Raw genomic sequence first — 19,647 nt, 5'->3', positions numbered from 1 at the left:
GGCAAAGCCTTTTCCCTGGGGTCAGGGAGTCCAGAACTAGAGGGCATAGGTTTAGGGTGAGAGGGGAAAGATATAAAAGAGACCTAAGGGGCAACTTTTTCATGCAGAAGGTGGTACATGTGTGGAATGAGCTGCCAGAGGATGTGGTGGAGGCTAGTACAATTGCAACATTTAAAAGGCATTTGGATGGGTATATGAATAGGAAGGGATTGGAGGGATATGGGCCGGGTGCTGGCAGGTGGGACTAGATTGGGATGGGATATCTGGTCGGCATGGACGGATTGGACCGAAGGGTTTGTTTCCATGCTGTACATTTCTATGACTCTATGAACACCTTTTCAAGCATGTAATTACAATACTAATAAAGATTGTAACAAACTAATTGTTATTACAGTTAATAATCAAGTCTTTATAAATGGTAAAATTTAATATTTAAATGAACTATTAAGAGTATTTCAGTCTGTTAAGAGCTCGTGTCATGTTGATATTAGAGATGCTGAGGTTCATTACTTGAACCACCAGAATTTTGAAACCTGTGGAAGTTGTTTTCATTTGTAAAGTGTAATTAACCATCATTTTTTTCCTGCTGGACAACCAGCACATTTATCATTGAATGATAATGAAAGTATTGCAAATAAATACACTTTCTGTCAAAAAACATTTATATTTAGTGACATTTTACAGTCATATCTATTTGTCAACTATTTTGTACCATGGGATGGGTCTCCAAATGCCACAACCTAGGCTTAAACAGAGGCAGCTAAAGGGTGGCCTTTTAAAGCCTCAGTCCAGCATTGCCAATGCCACCCCTCCAAGCCTCCCATCTCCCCATGACCTCTCCCCTGAGAGAAGAAAAATAAAGATACTCTTACTACTGAATCCCCTGAGAAATAGGTCTTAACTAGGGACTTTAAAACCCAGAAGCTGCCTGCCACTGATTGGCTGGCAACTTCTGGGATCACAGACTACTAGCATTGAGGCCTGTAATTGGGCATGATATGCATCTCCCTTGCTTATCAGCTTTCAATAAGCTGAATGACAGACAACTGGGTGAACACTTACATTGATGTGGGCGGTATGTCAGTTGCCATCTAACAACCTAACAGTCTCATCCCCACACTTTGAGGAAAAAGAGGGAAAGTTCTGTCCATTGTATCTCTGCAGAAATTCCTTACAAAAACAGCATCCAGATCCAGGGTCTTTTCTGTATGTTATGACACCCGTTCTACTCCAAAGGCTGACAGATCCTAAGAAACCATCAATGTGCAAACTTTCAAAAGCAAAATATTGTAGATGGTGGAACAGAAAATGCAGGAACTATTCAGCCAACCTGGTAATGTCCATGCGGTCAGAATGCGAGTTTATGGACTTAACTTTCATAAGAAATAGGAGCAGTAGTAGGCCATCTGGATCCATTGAACCTGCTCCATCATTCAATAAATTCATGGCTGATCTTTTCGTGGACTCAGCTCCACTCACCCACCCCCTCACCACAACCCTTAGTTCCTTTATTTTTCAAAAATCTATCTATCTATGTCGGAAAAACATTTAAAGCCTCAGCTTCTTCACTGGGCAGGAAATTCCACAGATGCACAAACCTTTGCATGAAGAAGCTTATCCTCAATTCAATTCTAAATCTGCTCTTCCTTATTTTATGTCCCCTATTTCTATTTTCACCCGACAGTGGAAGCAACCTCTTTGTTCCCTTTCCCTCAAATTAGCCAAATATCAACTTTGGGAGCTTCATGAGGATTTCTCTCTGTGAGCATTAGGTAATTTTGCAAACAATTCTCCACTGCTTTCCTTATTAGGCATGCACTATACTTCTGCAGCGTCACATTTGTATAATCTTTTCCTCACCAGCAGCTGAAGAGCTCATCGCTGCTGGGACCTTCCAAGTTTCTGACCAGCTGGTGCCATATTTAAAACCCAGTCGTGCACCTGGTCATTTTGCTCCCAAACAGGGATGAGCCCTTTCCAGCACCCTCTATCAAATCTCCTCTCAGCTTTCTTCTCTCCAAGGAGAACAATCCCAACTCCAATCTATCCTCATAATGAGGTATCTCATTCCTGGAACCATTCTTGTAAATCATTATTACACTCACTCTCCTGCATTCAAATCTTTCCCATAATATGATGTCTCAAACTTTGCACAATACTTTGGCTGGGGTCTAACAAGTATCTTGTGGAAGTGCAACATCACCTCCTTACTCTTATACTCTATGTCCTATGAATAAAGTTGAGGACACCATATGTTTTATTAACTGCTCTCTCCACTTGTCCTTCAATGATCTGTGTACATATACACCCAGGTCCCTCTGCTCCTGCACCCCATTTAGAATTGTATCCTCTTTTTTATGTTTCTATGTTCTTCTTATCAAAGTGCATTACTTCTTGGCATTGGACATCATCTGCCAACAATATGCCAGCTCTATCAATTTGTCAATGTCCTTTTGGAGTTCCAAGTCTGTCCTCCTCACAGCTTACAATTCTTCTAAATTTTGTATCATTTGCAAAATTTGAAATTGTCCCCTAAATACCAAGATCCAGATTATTAATATATATTATGAAAAACAAGATTTCCACATCCAACCCTTGGGACTCCACTATAAATCTTCCTCCAGGCCGCTTGTACATTCATTGCAGCCTTTTCAAAGGGTCATGTAGATTGCCAATCTCCGCTACATTCTCCTAGAAACATTTAAATATGGAAACTAGAGGAGTAGGCTTTTCAGTCCTTTGAGCTGGCTCTGCTATTCACTATGGTCAAGGCTGATTGTTCAACTTTGCATCCTGTTCCTGCTTTCTCTCCATGCTCTTTGATCCCTTTAGCCTTAACAGCCAAATCTAATTCTTTCTTGAAAACATTCAATGCTTTGGCTTCAACTACTTTCTGTGGCAGAGAATTCCACAGGCACGCCATTCTCTGGGTGAAGAAACTTCTTCTCATCTCAGTCCTATATGGTCTACTATGTATCCTTTCTCTATGATCCATGATTTCTATGGCAACACCCTGACCAATTTGAGTCTACCTGCCTGGTCTGACAATTAAGATTGATAGTTAATTGTTCTTGGTGCACCTCTATGCCAATGATGTCCCAACCAACCATAAGCACCTTTTCATGTTGAAAATGATGTCCTTTTTTACAGGTATATTTCTTGTGTCCTAGATCTGACGAGTGCAAGACAAAAAACTTTGACTTCTTGTCCCTTTTTTTGGCAATGTTTAAGTTCTGTACTAATAAGCAACAACAAAGAAATACAAACTTCTGGAAACTGACAACACAGTTCTGTTGTCATTGTGTGAGGGAGGCAGGTGGTTAACATTTCAGGTTCACTCTGTCTTCTCATTTGTAAAATTCCAATGAGACTGAACAGGCACATCCTATGTCCACTCACCTTTACAAGATTTATTTCATGAGACATGGGCATTGCTGGCTAGGCCAGCATTTGTTGCCTATCCCTTATTGCCCAGAGTGCAGTAAGAATCAATGATATTGCTGTGGCACTGGAGTCACTTAAGATTAGATTAGATTACTTACAGTGTGGAAACAGGCCCTTCGTCCCAACAAGTCCACACCGACCCGCCGAAGCGCAACCCACCCATACCCCTATATTCACCCCTTTTACCTAACACTACGGGCAATTTAGCATGGCCAATTCTCCTGACCTGCACATCTTTGGACTATGGGAGGAAACCGGAGCACCCGGAGGAAACCCACGCAGACACGGGGAGAACGTGCAAACTCCACACAGTCAGTCACCTGAGTTGGGAATTGAACCCGGGTCTCTGGCGCTGTGAGGCAGCAGTGTTAACCACTGTGCCACCATGCCACCCACATGTAGGCCAGATCAGGTAAGGATGGCAGTTTCCTAATGGCTGAAAATGTGTTGCTGGAAAAGCGCAGCAGGTCAGGCAGCATCCAGGGAACAGGAGAATCGACGCATAAGCCCTTCTTCGCCCGAAACGTCGATTCTCCTGTTCCCTGGATGCTGCCTGACCTGCTGCGCTTTTCCAGCAACACATTTTCAGCTCTGATCTCCAGCATCTGCAGACCTTACTTTCTCCTCAGTTTCCTAATGGCTAATAGTGAACCAGATGGGTTTATCCTGACAATCAACAATGGTTTCATGGTCATCATTAGACGCTTAATTTCATTTTTTTTCAATGAATTCAGGTTCCACTATCTGCCATGGCAGGATTCAAACCTGGGTCCCAGCACATTATTTGGGTCAGTGGATTAATAGACTAGTGTTAATACCACTACACCATCACTTCCAGGCAGTTCCCCACAAAAAAAACAGGTAGGGCTGGCAGGATGTCTGTTTGAAGTGTAGCCCAAAGGGAAGTGTGACATTTATGAATTGATGGGTAATATACACTTTATTATCATTGCTGTGCTACAGCCCTAAGATTCCATAAACAACAATGAGCAATTGTATTCATTGAGAAATGAATTCAGTCAATAAGGTGGGCTTAATGAGAAATTTAAAGGAAAGTAGTTAGGTGGAAGGACTCGGGGTGGATTCCAGATCATTTGGCTTCAGCAGCTGAAGACGTGGACATTTAGCAGGATAAAGAAGGTGGATATGCAAAATGCAAGAGTATGATCATAGAATCAGAGAATGGTTGCAGCATAGAAAGAGGCCATTTGGCCCATTGTGTCTGTGTCTGCTCTCTGATAGAACAACTCACCAGTGCCATTGTCCAGCCTTTTCCCTAAAACACTGCACATTTTTCTTTTTCAGACAATAATCTAATTCAATTTTTAATGCCTTGACTAAACTTGCCTCCACCGGACTTTCAAGCAGTACATTTCAGAGCATAACCATTCACTGTGTGAAAAATCCTCTCTCATGTTTTCATTGCTCCATCTGCCAATTATCTTAAATCTGTGCCATCTGATTCTCAATTGAATCACCAGCTTTCCCTATGTCCCCTATTCGGACCCATCATGATTTTGACTACCTCTATCAAACTTCCTCTCAAATCTCTTTTCCCCCAAGAACAGTCCAACTTCTCCAATCTACCTATTAAATTGCATTTCCTCAATGCTGGAACCATTCCCATGAAGCCTTTCAACACCCTCTCTAACACTTTCACATCCTTCCTAAAGATGAATTGGAAGTTAGGGGCTGAGGAGGTGTAGGGGGCAAAGGATTACAAAAGTCTAGCTCCAGTGAAGAAATGAATGATGTCTACGGGATTCTATAAAATGATGAAAATTGTATTTGTGAGGCATTGGATCAGCAAGGACAGGGATGTTGACTTGATGCAGATTAGGATAGATGCAGCAGAGTTTTGTATAAACTGAAATTCAAGGATGAGAAAGACAGAGATTAAAGACCACGGACAACAAAAGTAAAAATAAACTGCAAACTGCTGGCATAAGAAACTTCTAATGGAATGAAATTGCACACTTATAAAAGTTTTTTCAGATCAGATCAGAGACGAAATTGGCAGTAACCATTAATTATCATGCTGTTAACAAATCATTTACTCCTGAGTACATCACATTAACTTTTACTGAGGTCTTTAGTGGGGAACACTGTTGAACATAAATCTCAAGTTCACCCCCATTGCACTGGTTTCATTGCTGAGTTGATCACGTGTTATATCATGCTCTGCGGAGGTGCCAAGTGCCTCTGACAACAACTTTCAGATTTCCATGATTAACTCTGCACACACAGACACCATACTTGCTATACAATTTACTCCATAGTAACTACAATTATCTACATAATGTAGATAATTCATGCCATTATTTATAAAAAAAATCACAAATGTATTTTCAATCTAATTTGCAAGAAATTGTAATCATTCATTAGTGTCAGCATGCCTCAGTTAGTTTTACTCTCTCCTTTGCATCAGAAAGTTTCGAACATTCTCTGAGATGAGTGTGTAATTTGAGAGGACAGTACAATGCTCAGTGAATGATTGGGACTTCATCAGCCTGCCAGGTGAATGCAAAAATTCTTTGGAAACATTTAGCAAGCAGCATAAAGTTTGCTCAATTGATTGTCAAAATTCCTCCTTCATATAACACCAGAAGATTTTGCATAAACATTGCTTTGAATTACTACTAAATAAATTATCATGCCTTTCATTTGCCCCAGTCAAAGTTCATTTTAAATAATCAGAAACAAATGCAAATTCCCTAAACGAAGTGTTTGACAACTTAAGTGTCAGACTTGGCATCAATGGTAGCACTCGCTCCTGCCTCTGAGTCAAGAACATGTATATTCAAGCCGCAGTCCAAATGTTGAGTATAGTGTATAATCTAAACTAGCATTTCAATACAGTATTGAAGGTCTACTGTATTGTCAGAGGTGCTCTGTTTTTGGATGAGGCGGAATAAGGCCCTGTTTCTCTGTTCAGGTGAGTTTTTAAGAAATCCCACAATATTCACACATTTTCTAATCAACATAGGAGGTTTTCATACATGTTATCATACACCTCTAAGAGCAGGTGGGACTTGAATTTAGGTCACACGCTCAGCTGTAGGGACATTACTACTGCACTACAAGAACCCCTCAGCTTAATGCTCAAAGTATAGGAAGTTCTTTCGGTCAGCTGGCCAATAATTATCCGTCAGTAACTCCCACCAGCACCTCCAAAATTTAGCTTCAGTATGTGTAATCTTGGCCAAATTCAAATTGAGCGTCTTTTTTAAAATAAAAGTTTAAACTTCATAAAATAATTCCTTATTTGAGAGTATCTTGGGACATTCTAGAAAAAGCTACTTATTAGCAAATTATTTATTTCTATATGTCGTTTTACATAGATAGTAATGTAGCTTAATACCGAAATTCAGTATAATAAGTACTTATTACTGGTTAATTAATATGATGTATGTTATCAGTGTAGGTAACTTTTTGGACATGGTATTTTGTCAGTGCTCACGTGTGCTCTCATTGTAACTGTACGTAACATCAGTGACCCATGAACCACAGACATTTTGTTTCAATCAGCGAATTCATTTACAAACTTAGTAAATTGAAGTTACCTTCCATGATAGATGTAGGTTTTTATTTTTCAATTGATCAATTCTCCGTATGTTGAGGCTGAGGTTGTAGCCTCCCAGTGTCTTGTCCACCCTCTCTCAGCCTGTGCTCACGGCTTGATCCAATCCTCTCATTCCCTGCTCAGGTCATCCGACGCCTTTCCCTTTCTCTCTCTCCTTCTCCCTTTTTCCATCTCGCGTTCACTTTCCGGACGCTGATCCTTTGTTGCCCGGGAAACACGAATCCTCTGAACCAACGGCGCCCCACACTAATCAACCTCGCTGCTTTGTCGTTGTAGCTGAGTTCGCCTTCATGTGCTATGTGATTGTAGACATGGAGACTCTGCGTGCTCAGTGCTATGCTCACTGTGCTAAACAAAAACACCAAAGGTGAGGCTTTATCACTAACGAAACCAATGAAATAAATTAGACGTTGGTCAACAAGCAATTTTAGAACTTGTATCACTTCTTCATGAAAATATTGTTAATGTAGTGTTGAATGTTATGGTCTAGTTAGTCAAATAATATTTGATCACTTACATGGAAAGGTGAGAGTTACTCGCCATGTTATAACTAAGTTAAAGGTCACACAACACCAGGTTGTAGTCCAGTAGGTTTATTTGGAGGCACCAGCTTTCGAAGCGCCGCTTCATCAGTTGAAGAAGCAGCACTTCGAAAGCTAGTACTTGCAAATACTTCTCCATCAATTTCGGTTTCTATTTGTATATAAATACTGCTTCTTCCTCGTCCGTCTTTCTAAATTCCTAATAGTTCGACCGACAACTTCCATCTCCTCAATACAACCCGGTTGTGTTGAAATCACGATTAATCAACATTCCCCAAGGTTACAAGTATGTGGAATTCTTCATCTCCCGGATTCCTGTAAGCCCTGTCTGTTATAATAAACTCCAATTCGTTTATGCATCATTTTCTAACTTACACAGGCTCTTTAGTTCTGATCAGCCGTGGCTTCTCGTTCAAACACGAAAGTGAAGTGCATCTGAATTGAATTATGAACTAGATAAATGCGAACTGCACTTTGCAAATACTTTCTAATCAACCTGTTCAACGATGTTACTACATACTTCTGGGGCAGGTGCAGCGTAAACCCAGCTCTCCTGATCTAGAGGTCATGATTCGGAGATGCCGGTGTTGGATTGGGGTGTACAAAGTTAAAAATCACACAACACCAGGTTATAGTCCAACAGGTTTAATTGGAAGCACACTAACTTTCGGAGCGACGCTCCTTCATCAGGTGATTGTGGAGGGAAGGGTTTTGTGATTTACACATGAAAGAAGTGAAACTATCATTGTATTCTAACAGATGAAAGGCTTAACAGACAATCAATTCTTCAATGTATAATTTCAGTTACATCACACTGCAAATTTTTGCTATAAATTCTGTGTTACGATCGAGCCCTCCACAATCACCTGATGAAGGAGCGTCGCTCCGAAAGCTAGTGTGCTTCCAATTAAACCTGTTGGACTATAACATGGTGTGTGATTTTTAATCTAGAGGTAGGTACACTACCATTGTGTCACAAGACCCCTTAACCACACTTGGTATGATTTTACAGAATCACAGAATAGTCACTGGGCAGAAGGAGGCCATGAATGCACTGACTCTTCAAATGAGCATTCTGCTCGTGCAATTCTCCCGCCATCTCCTTGTAATCCTTTTCTTTATTTCAAAAATATACTTTATCACAAACTATCTCTTTATATGGTACTGTACAGAAGCAAATCAAGTAAACAAACATTTGAGTTTGACTCTATCCCAAAAAACGAAAGACACTATTTCTTTCCAAACAACAAATGCATTTTCTTCGGGATGCCTTGATCGAACCTGCCTTCCCCCTACCCTGAGGCAGAATATTCCTAGTTATGACTGGCCAATGGGCCGAAGAGTGGCAGGTGGAGTTGAATTTAGATAAATATGAGGTGCTGCATTTGGAAAGGCAAATCAGGCCAGGACTTAAACACTTAAATGTAAAGTCCTGGGCAGAGTTGCTGAACAAAGAGACCTTGATCTGCAGATTCATAGTTCCTTAAAAGTGAAGTCCCAGGTAGATAGGATAGTGAAGAAGGCATTTGGTATGCATGCCTTTATTGGTCAATGCATTTAGTCTAGGAGTTGGGAGGTCATGTCGTGGCTGTGAGGCACATTGGATGGGCGACTTTTGGAATATCGTGTGCAATTCTCGGAAGGGTATTGTGAAACTTGAAAGTGTTCAGAAAAGATTTACAAGGATGTTGCTAGGGTTTGAGCTGGAGCCAGCGGCTGTAACGACTGGGGCTATTTTTCTTGGATCATTGGAGGTTGAAGGATGATCTTTTAGAGGTTTATAAAATCATGAAGGGCATGCATAGGATGAATAGCCAAGGTCTTTTCCCCAGAGTGGGGAAATCCAAAACTAGAGGGCATGAGTTTAAGGTGACAGAAAGGAAAAGTTTAAAAGGGACCTAAGGGGAAACTTTTTCACGGATGGTACTGTATGCAAAGAGCTGCCACAGGAAGTGGAGGAGGCAGGTACAATTACAATATTTGAAAGGCATCTGGATGGGTATATGAGTAGGAATGGTTTAGAGGGATATGGGCCAAATGCTGGCAAAGGGGACTACATTAATTTAGGATACCTGGTCGGCATGGACCAGTTGGACTGAAGGGTCTGTTTCCCAGCTGTGATAAGTGCAGCAGGTTCGGTTAGTGTCTATTCCTTTTTTAAGCAAAATCACATGACACCAACAGGGCTATAACCTGATATTGTGTGATTTTTAACTTTGTCCACCGCAGTCCAACAGCGGCGCCTCCACATCACATCTATTCCGTTTGGAAGTTTACTTTCTGGAGATGAGAAAGGGATCCACAGTACAGTGCCTGCTCGGATTGCGGACAAACACAATACAATCTGATGTGATTCACATTCGATGACAAGCAGAGAGGGTGATTTGCATTTCTTTCAGGGCCCTGGCCAGCCGGTTCTGTGGCAGATGTGTTTGTGCAGCCGGTTACTGAGAGACCAATTAAACCTTTCACACTCTGCAGTTTCCAACAAGCATTCCCCCAACCGTTATTGTCAGGAGATTAAGTGGCCACATGACTGTATTATTCTGTACAATACTCTGTCGTTTAGCCCGGACTATTCAGTCAATACATAGCGCGACACGTGGGCTGGGATGGAGGGAAATCGGCAGCTTTAACCAAAAAAAGGATGCGCTTGTTTTAGTGAAGTACCTTTAAGCAGTCGGTTTGCTTTAATTTCGTTTGCAGATGATCGCTGGCAACAACAGACGATTAGGAGAGTGGCAAGTGGCTATGGACTGCAGCAGGAAATGCTGGTGTTGGTCTCCAACTCTTTACAGGACCAGGTATTGATAGAACAAATGATAGGAAGTTGAGCGTGATAGTTCTGCTAAGCCCCCTCCATCCACACAGGCGGCAATGGCTGCTGTTCAAGTGCATACGACAAAGCCGGACAGTGCATCGCCTTGTGACAGAGAAACTTTCTCCGAAGAGTTTGGATCCGACAGTGGCGACGAAGTTTTACTCTGCGATGCAGACTTGGAGCTGAACCCCTTTGATGGGCTGCCTTACTCCTCTCGCTATTACAAACTCCACCAAGAACGAAAGCAGTTACCGGTGTGGGGAGCAAAGAGCGCCTTCATGGCGAGTTTAGTGAGTAATTCCTTTATCATCCTATGTGGAAACGCCAGGATCGGGAAAAGCAGTCAGGTAAGAGCAACCAAGGCAGTGGGAAATATCCAGCAGAAGTAAACGCTGGCTTATTAGGCTTTTGGCTTTAAAGACTGTTCTGTCACATGGTTCCCAATATGTTTTGAAAAAGGCGCCAATATTATCCATGTTTTTTTTTCTCTACACTAGTATGAGGCATGGCTACTATAAACTTTCAAGTGAGCTTTTTTCCACTAACGCTATGCAAAGCTGTAAACGCAGAGCTGTAATTTCTGCTGACCTGGCCTTAATGATAAGGCTGGCATTGAAAGGACAACACTGGCACAAGGGAGTACAATACATGTTTTGTGATTTGTTTGTGTTATGCCAATATCTAGATAATATGAACAAGTGTTTACGACATGTTCATCAGTAATGATAAAATAATATACTTTTCTTCTGGGAATCTTTTCATTTGTAAACTAAATTTGGCAATTTTTCCATTTATTGAAACATACAGCACATTTGGAGATAGTTTTCACGAATATCCTGAACAAAATCGACAATATATTACAGATGCTAGATTACAGACATAGAAGATTTTAAAAACAATTGGATAAATGTTTTCTTTCAAATTCTAATTGATTGGAATGCTGTGCTTAGGAACACGTGATCTTTGTTGTGTTAGTTGTAACATAGATAGCAATTGGTAAAGGTAATGATGTTTGCTATAATGGCATTTTAATGTGTTTTTGAGAGGAAAAGTCAAGCAAACCCCCTCTTTAATTTGATCAATGGCTGAAGAGTGGCAGATGGAGTTTCATTTAGATAAATGTGAGGTGTTGCATTTTGGAAAGGCAAATCAGGGCAGGACTTATACACTTGATGGTGTTGCTGAAAAGAGACCTTGGAGTGTAGGTTCATAGTTCCCTGAAAATTGAGTCCCAGGTAGGCAGGATAGTGAAGAAGGTGTTTGCCTTTATTGGTCAATGCATTGAGTGTAGGATTTGGGAGGTCATGTTGCTGCTGTACAGGACATCACTTTTAGAACACTGTGTGCAATTCCAGTCTCCCTGCTTTATGAAATATGTTGTGAACTTGAAATGATTCCTAAAAGATTTGACAAGGATATTTCCATGGTTGGAGGGTTTGAGTTATAGGGAGATGCTAAATAGGCTGGGGCCATTTTCCCTGAGTGTTGGATGCTGAGATTTATAAAATCATGAGGGGCATGAATAGGGTGAATAGCAAAGGCCTTTTTCCTGGAGTGGGAGAGTCCAAAACATTGCTAGGTTTAACTTGAGACCAGTTTGTTTAATTATAGGATCATAGAGTCATACAGCACAGAAACAGACATGTACAACTCATCTATCCTGACCAGGTTTCCCAAACTAAACTAGTCCCACTTGCCTGCGGTTGACCCAAGTCCCTGTAAACCATTCCTATACATGTACCTGTCCAAATATCTTCTAAATGTTGTAACTGTATTTGTTTTACCACTTCCTCTGCAGTTCGTTCCACATATGAACCACCTTCCTTGTGGAACAAGTTGGCCCTCGGGTCCCTTTTAAATATCTCTCCTCTCTCTTTAAAAATATGCCCTCCAGTTTTGAATTCTCCTTTGCTATTCATCTTATCTACACCCCTCATGATTTTGTAAATATGTGTGAAGTCACCCCTCAATTCCTGCACTCCAGTGAAAAATTGATGATTTGCATCCTTCAGAATTACAGGATATAGTATTTTTGAGTTCTGAGTGAATGGAAGTCTCTTCAATTTGCTCTATCAGTGAACGTCTTTCCAGAGGCTGAGAGAGACAGAAAGAACGAGCAAGCCTTCCAGTTTACATTGTTAGTAAAATCAATTTTGATCTCTCTGCTCTGCCCAAAAGCAGTTGAGTGGAAAGAAAGTTTGTGTATTGCCATGTCTGGCATCATTACATTTTCCAAACTGGATAATTTGCAAATGACTTCCATCACAATACGTGAAGTTTCTAGAAAGATGTAAATCAAATAGAATATATAGATCTTAGGTGATACAGCCATTTTGATGTATGTTAATTTCAGTTCTGATTTTTGTTTTCTGATGATTTCATAAATTGGCTCAAACTGTCGTCAGGTGATCATTGCAGCCATCTTAACTCAGCATCTTTCCTTTTTAAAACCATTTTCACTTATGAAATGTCCTAGGTATTAAAATTGGACGATGGAAGTCAAAAATTGATATTCCATGTTACTGCTATCATAACATTGTTTTGCTTAAGCAGCATGGATATTCAGGTTTATTAATTCGGCTAACTTTTGATGGAAAATGACACAACTTTAGTTGAAAAGTCACATTTACCTGTAATTGCTATTAGCATCTATTGAGAAATAAAAAAAATGTGGAGGCAGACCTCTTTTGCAATGAAGGTGGCATTGTTAATCAGACTATGAACTTGGCACAGCCATGTTGACATGGATATAATAAGTAGTGATTTAGATGGACAGTTTTTTTCTTATCATTTGTGGAATCTGAGCATCAGTGGCAATGTCAACATGTATTGACCATCCCTAGTCAAAATAGAGGTGTTAATGAGTCACTTACAATTGAGTGGCTTGCTATGACATTTCAGAGGACAGTGAAGAGTCACTCATTAGCAGCATTATGGTTCAGTGGTTAGCACTGCTGCCTCACAACGCTGGGGACCCAGGTTCAATTCCAACTTTAGCTAATTGTCTGTGTGGAGTTTGCACATTTTCCCTGTGTCTGTGCAGGTTTGCTCTGGTTTCCTTCCACAATCCAAAGATGTGCTGGTTAGGTGACTTGACTATGCTAAATTGCCCATTGTGTTCAGGGATGTGGAGGTTAGGTGCATTAGTCAGGGGGTCAATATCGGGTGGGGGAATGGATCTGGGTGGGCCACTCTTTGAAGGGTTGGTGTGGACTGGTTGGGCCAAATGCCTGTTTCTACATTGTAGGGATTCAATGTTGGTTATATAGTTGATGGAAAAAGTATGCTGCAGAAAAGGCATTGTGTCTCAAAATTCCACTGCTAATATAGAACAGGAATTTAACCTCAGTTACAAATTGTTCTATTTCACGTGAAAAAATGTACAGTTGATTTATTGGCAAGAGTCTTGAAGTGTGTGATTGTGAGAGGACATGCAGAATTGCGAGTATGTAACATATTGCTACTGTGAATTGCATGATAAACTACATCCCCATTGATTGAGCTGAAATACACTAGCTGAAATGCTGTGCAAGTGAATATGATGGTAACTTGAGAAAGGAAATTGAATACACACTTAAACAGGTATGCAGTGGTATGCGGAAGACCTGAAAAGGGGAAAAGTTGAAACATTCTTGCATAGATTCAGCAAAGACAGAATGGGCCAGATATCTACTTCTCTGCTACACACCTGTTTATATCTAAGTGCAATAATGATGCATTTGGCTATGTTTCACTACTTAAATATATATTTGCATTTGTGATGTATCATTCGATTATTGGGTTTACTAATTGTGCTGATTTGCTCTTCACATAGCAGAGTGAACTCAGAAAGGTGCATCTGGACAGTAATAGACCACATGAGTCTGTTTTAAAGCAGATGCCAACAAAAATATGACTGGCAACAATGGTGACTCATGAAAAACTCACTTTTCATGCCTGCCTGACAAGATTTGTATCAAGTGTATTGAAATGGCCTACCTTCAAATGGAAGCTGGTAGTAGAGAATTACAGTCACTAATACATATTGGATGGACACTGTAAAGAAGTTGAACATCCAAATACCCATTCTCTGTAAGTGATAATGGTATGTATTGTAGACTACCATTTACCACAGACAGCTCTAACGGAGTCTGGATTAGTGGTGCTGGAAGAGCACAGCAGTTCAGGCAGCATCCAAGGAGCTTCGAAATCGACGTTTCAGGCAAAAGCCCTTCATCAGGAATAAAGGCAGTGAGCCTGAAGCGTGGAGAGATAAGCTAGAGGAGGGTGGGGTTGGGGAGAAAGTAGCATAGAGCATCAATGAATTTAATACACGCCGTGACGTCGAACAATTCTTCCGTTGCCTCTGCCTCTGAGCTTACTTTCACAATCAGGACTCCCGCCCACCTTCCGAGGACCCCTTCGCCTACCTCCAACACACTGCATCCACCTGGACACCCCATGCTGGCCTATTACCTGCCCTCGAACTCCAACCTCTCACCCTCACAACGCGCAGCCCTCCAATCCCTCTGCTCCAATCCCAACCTCACCATCAAGCCAGCGGATAAAGGGGGCGCAGTGGTAGTCTGGCGCACTGACCTCTACACCGCTGAAGCCAAACGTCAACTCGAGGACACCTCTTCCTACTGCCCCCTCGACCATGACCCCACCCCCATCACCAAACCATCATCACCAAGTACCTGGTGAGCTTTTCCCATGTTTTCTTTTAATCTGTACAGTTACAGGATTCATGGCGTCAATGAAAACTGAAAAATATGGCTATTGATACTTTTTATCAAGATTATGTCAATTTTTGATTTCAACTTCCATTTATGCTGGTTCTCAAAAACAGGCACATTAAACTGTCTTAAACGTTTATTTTCTCCAGTTCTTTGTAATAGTTCACATTAATGTGAGTTTGCAACAGATATTTTGGATAAACATTGTTTATGTTCTGTGTCAGAACACTATATGTATCAGTGTTTGAGAATTTATTTCCGAAAATGTGAATCTATTTGCACCCATTCCTTTTATATTGAACTTGCACAGAAGCTGCCAGAATTTCTACACCATTCTGTGCTTGTTTCAGATTTCCAGCATCTGCAATATTTTGCTTTTATTCTATGTAAATTTGTTCATTACATCCATGCATTCAGGAATGTGAACTTCTATTTCCAATCATGCATTAGCCGTGCACCCTCAGAATTATTTCTTTTTCCTTTCCTGTCCACTACATGTATTATGAGATATTATCCATGGTCGGCATTGATTGACCTGGTGCACAGCTGGGCTTTAAACACGGTACCAGCAGCAGAATTCCTGAAAGAACCAGCAGTGGCTAGTACTTCCATCACTGGTGAGCACAAGGTAGCATATGAGTAGTTCATAAGAGACATGGTGCATACAAAATCATGCGAGGAACAGACAAACCTTCCATTGAAATGCACCAAAATTGGCACTTAGTCAGCTTTTGGTAAAATTCAGTCCATAGCATTCATTTTAAAATTTGAATTTTTAAAAAATATTTTTAAAATCTCTGGAAGTCCTCCTAGCCAAATTTGTACAGGAGTAATGGCTACATATGTTTGAAAGTTGTTGAGAGCAGCCATTCCTCCTGGGTACAGTTTTGTATATCAGATTTTAAAAATTGCGATTACAAAATAGTGTCAGCCACATACTATATTGGAAGTGAAAGGCTCATGTTTCAAGCCTAGGTTTTCCCTTTTAGACTATTGTCTATAAGGTTTAAAAGTATTTATGATTAGTTTTAAAAAGACATCCCTTTCCTTTTAAGCAGAATATATAAAACATAACTTGAAAATTTATGATAATTGTGTAACCTCAGATACTATGTACTCTCTTATCTATGTCCTAATGTTTAATAGATAACTAAGCAAATAACTTGTATTACTGTTCTGGCAATATTGCAGACTGTCAGGTTGCACTTTGCACAGTATTGATCACTCTTTTGTTCTGTCCTACTACCTTTTCATCCTTCAGTATGGCTGCAGCATGGTGGCAAGAATGTATTTTCAAGTTTATTTTCAAGTTGAGATGCGTATCGGTGGCTACATGTTTTGTAGGGCTTGAGGATGAAAGAGCAGAGCATGAAGCCAAAGCAAAGTGGGGTAATTTAAACCAGTAGTTTTTTAAACAAATGAGGTCAATATCTCATCAAGGAAAGCAATATAAAGTATTGTAAAAATAACAAATGGCAAAGTACATAAGTTAGGCAACATTAATGCCATAAGTCACTTAAGGTAAGTTGAACTATTAAATTGACAGTCTTAAGCAAGAAGGACTAGGGAAAGAAAAGCAAGTAATCTGAGGGGCATGTTGTTTCATGGTATATTTAGAACCCAGGGTAAAAACAATGACTGCAGATGCTGGAAACCAGATTCTGGATTAGTGGTGCTGGAAAAGCACAGCAGTTCAGGCAGCATCCGAGGAGCAGTAAAATCGACGTTTCGGGCAAAAGCCCTTCATCAGGAATACAGGTATTCCTGATGAAGGGCTTTTGCCCGAAACTTCGATTTTACTGCTCCTCGGATGCTGCCTGAACTGCTGTGCTTTTCCAGCACCACTAATCCAGAATCCAATATTTAGAACCCAGATAAGATAAACCATAGACCAGAGAACACTAGGACCCATTCTGATTTTTTACTGCACCATAAATGCTTTTGTCTATTGACCTAATTGTGATGAACAGATTGGGTGCAGTGTGCAGCTAGTCAGCATGAATCAGATTAGAAGGTGAATGAAGCAAATTTGTGTCTCTTGAAACAGGTTGGGAGCTATGCACAGCAAATCAGTGACGAAAATACAGCAACAGCAAATGCCTTCAACCTGTCTGACCCAAAGTTTGACTTTCTCTGTGTCTTTTGAATGGCCAAGTGGTTTAAATCTGTTGAGTTTGGTGGAAATTACTTTTTAAAGTATTTGACATGCAAATTATTAGTTAAATAGAGCAAAGATGACTGGGCAAGCAGTCCATTACAGCTTTTGATTGTGGTGTGATCCATTCTGACCACATCTACAAGTATTAGCTGCTGGAGGAACTTCAACTCAGAGCTGATGAGCTAGAGTCCAAGGAAAGAGGGAGCGTTCCTGTTTACTGCGTTTCAGAAGACAGCTGAGGCCTTTTGATTAATTGCAACAAATTAATCACAACAAATGTGGTCCGTGGTCAGAGACAGGAGAGTGTGACTACAAATGAGGCAGTTATGAGAAGGTAGAATTTCACCTTGGAGGAGCCAAAACCAAAGGTTTATCTAATAGATATGAGGTTCTTCATCCTAGTGTGGACGAGGTGCAGACTGCAGGGAGGACGAGTGGACTACTAAAACACTGCGGTTCAGAGTACTATTCATTTGGGGTGGGGGGAGGAGAAAGAGAAATGTAAGAATAATAGGGAATAGCACATTTAGGGGAGTAGAGTAGATACTGTTCTCTGCAGCAAAGATAGAGTCCTGAAGGCTTTGTTGCCTGCCTCATGCCAAGATTCAGGACATTTCCTCTGGGCTAAAGAGGAAATTTGGGAGGGGAAACATCCAGTTGTCATCATGCATTTAGATACCAATGAAATAGGTAGGATTAAGAAAAAGGTTCTGTTGATAGATTATGAATATCTGTGAACTAAATTAAGAAGCAGAGTCTCAAAGCTAATAATCTCCATATTATTACCTGAAGCACTTACAAATCGGCACACCGTAAATAAGACTATAGAGGTAAATGCGTGGCTCAAAAGTTGGTGTGGGAGAAATGGGTTCTGATTCATGGGGCACTGGCAGCAGTACTGGGGAAAGAGAGAAATGTTTCATTGGGAATGCTTCATTTGAACAATGTTAGGTCCAGTGTCCTGGAGAAACCTCTATCTAGAGTTCTAGATGCAATTTTAAACTAATTAGTGGGGAGAGGGATCAATTGAGGGGAAGTTTAAAAAAGAAACAAGAGAGGAGAAGTGCAAGGTGCTGAAAATATAAACAATGAACATGTGGCAGAAAGCAGTAGGTTCCTTAGTCTGTCCTTAAATATCGTTTAACATAGTTCTTAAATATAAGAAGAGTCCTGCAGAAGTTAGAGCCAGAATAATTAATAATGGTAAAAAGAATCCAAACTTAAGGCTGTTTATCTGATGCACACAGTATTTTTAACATGGTTGCATCAAAATAAATGAACATTACTTTACAGCTCTTACAAAGACATGGTTGCAGAGTGACCAGGACTGGGAGTGCAATATTAAAAGGTATGTGATGCTCCATAAGGTCAAAAGGTTAAGAAGGTGGAGTAGTGTTATTAATAAGAAGGGATCTGTACAGTGATGAGGAGTTATGTAGGTGCAACTAATCATGATGTGGAATCATTTTGGACGGAAATAAGAAATAGCATGGGAACGAAGTCACGGGTGGGAGTTGTTTGTAGCCCGCAAAAAGTTGGCTTACTGTAAGAAGAAGTATAAATGGAAGGTCGAGAATTGTGATGGGTGATTTTAATATTTACTTTGATTGAACAAGTCCAATTGGCAATAGTTACATGGAAGATTAATCACAGAGTGCATCTGAGATTGTTTCTTAGATTGCATAACCTACCTAGGAACAGGCAAAATCTAGTAATGTGTAATGAGATAGAAGGAATAGGAGATCATGTAATTAAGGATGCTGTATGGAGTAGCAATCCCAACATGCTAGAATTTCAACATCAGTTTGAGGGAGAGCAGCTTGGGTCTCAAACCAGTGTATTCAACTTAAACAAGGGTAATTGCAAAGATATGCAGAAAGAGCGGTCTAAAACAGGCTAGGAAAACAGACAAAGGGGAAGGTCAGCAGACAAGCAGGAGTGGATATTTATAACACTCTGCAAAAAATTATTCCAGTCAAGAAGAATGGCTCAATGAGAAGAATGAACTATCCCTAGTTAACAAAAGCAGTCAAGGAGATTATTCAATGAAAAATTAAGGTATATGAAGCAGCAACAATTAGTGGTAGATCAGAAGATTGGGTATTTTTTTAGGAGCCACCATTGGATGAGTAAAAAGTTAATGAAGAGTGAGGAAATTAATTATGAAATTAAATTGGCATGAAATATATAACCAAATGGAAAGAGCTTGTACAGGTATATAAAATTAAACAGTAGCTAAAGTAAGTGTAGGCCTTAGAGGATGCAACTGGAGAATTGATAATGGGGCACAGGCAAATGACAGATAATTTAAACTAAAATTTTGCGTCAGTGAAAGATTCTATAATCTCCCAAAGATAATAGATGTGCATGTTAATGGGAGG

General features: G+C 40.3%; 2 protein-coding genes across 4 annotated transcripts in view; one reads left to right on the top strand and one right to left on the bottom strand.

Moving 5' to 3' along the window:
- Window positions 1-10,331, bottom strand: part of fank1 (fibronectin type III and ankyrin repeat domains 1) — a 66,613-nt gene extending 56,282 nt beyond the window's left edge. The window contains exons 1-2 of the mRNA XM_043712622.2: window positions 10,240-10,331; window positions 7,008-7,375 (exon numbers count right to left, since the gene is read on the bottom strand). Coding sequence (XP_043568557.2) covers window positions 7,008-7,014 — 7 coding nt within the window. The 5' untranslated portion in view covers window positions 7,015-7,375; window positions 10,240-10,331. The remainder of the gene's footprint in view (window positions 1-7,007; window positions 7,376-10,239) is intronic.
- The window catches only part of LOC122561389 (putative pre-mRNA-splicing factor ATP-dependent RNA helicase DHX32), a 42,064-nt gene continuing 32,536 nt past the window's right edge, over window positions 10,120-19,647 (top strand). The window contains exon 1 of one of the 3 annotated variants that reach the window (XM_087998955.1): window positions 10,120-10,737. In XM_087998955.1, the coding sequence (XP_087855081.1) occupies window positions 10,447-10,737 (291 nt within the window). In that variant the 5' untranslated portion in view covers window positions 10,120-10,446. The remainder of the gene's footprint in view (window positions 10,738-19,647) is intronic. The other 2 variants (XM_087998954.1, XM_043713154.2) reach the window with 2 other exon arrangements.

The sequence above is a fragment of the Chiloscyllium plagiosum genome, unplaced genomic scaffold, assembly GCF_037043375.1.
Source record: "Chiloscyllium plagiosum isolate Xiang-an unplaced genomic scaffold, Cpla_swu_hap1 HiC_scaffold_22, whole genome shotgun sequence".
Lineage (NCBI taxonomy): Eukaryota > Metazoa > Chordata > Chondrichthyes > Orectolobiformes > Hemiscylliidae > Chiloscyllium > Chiloscyllium plagiosum.
The sequence above is the reverse complement of the archived record's forward strand: the minus strand, read 5'-3'. Positions and strand labels throughout refer to the sequence as shown.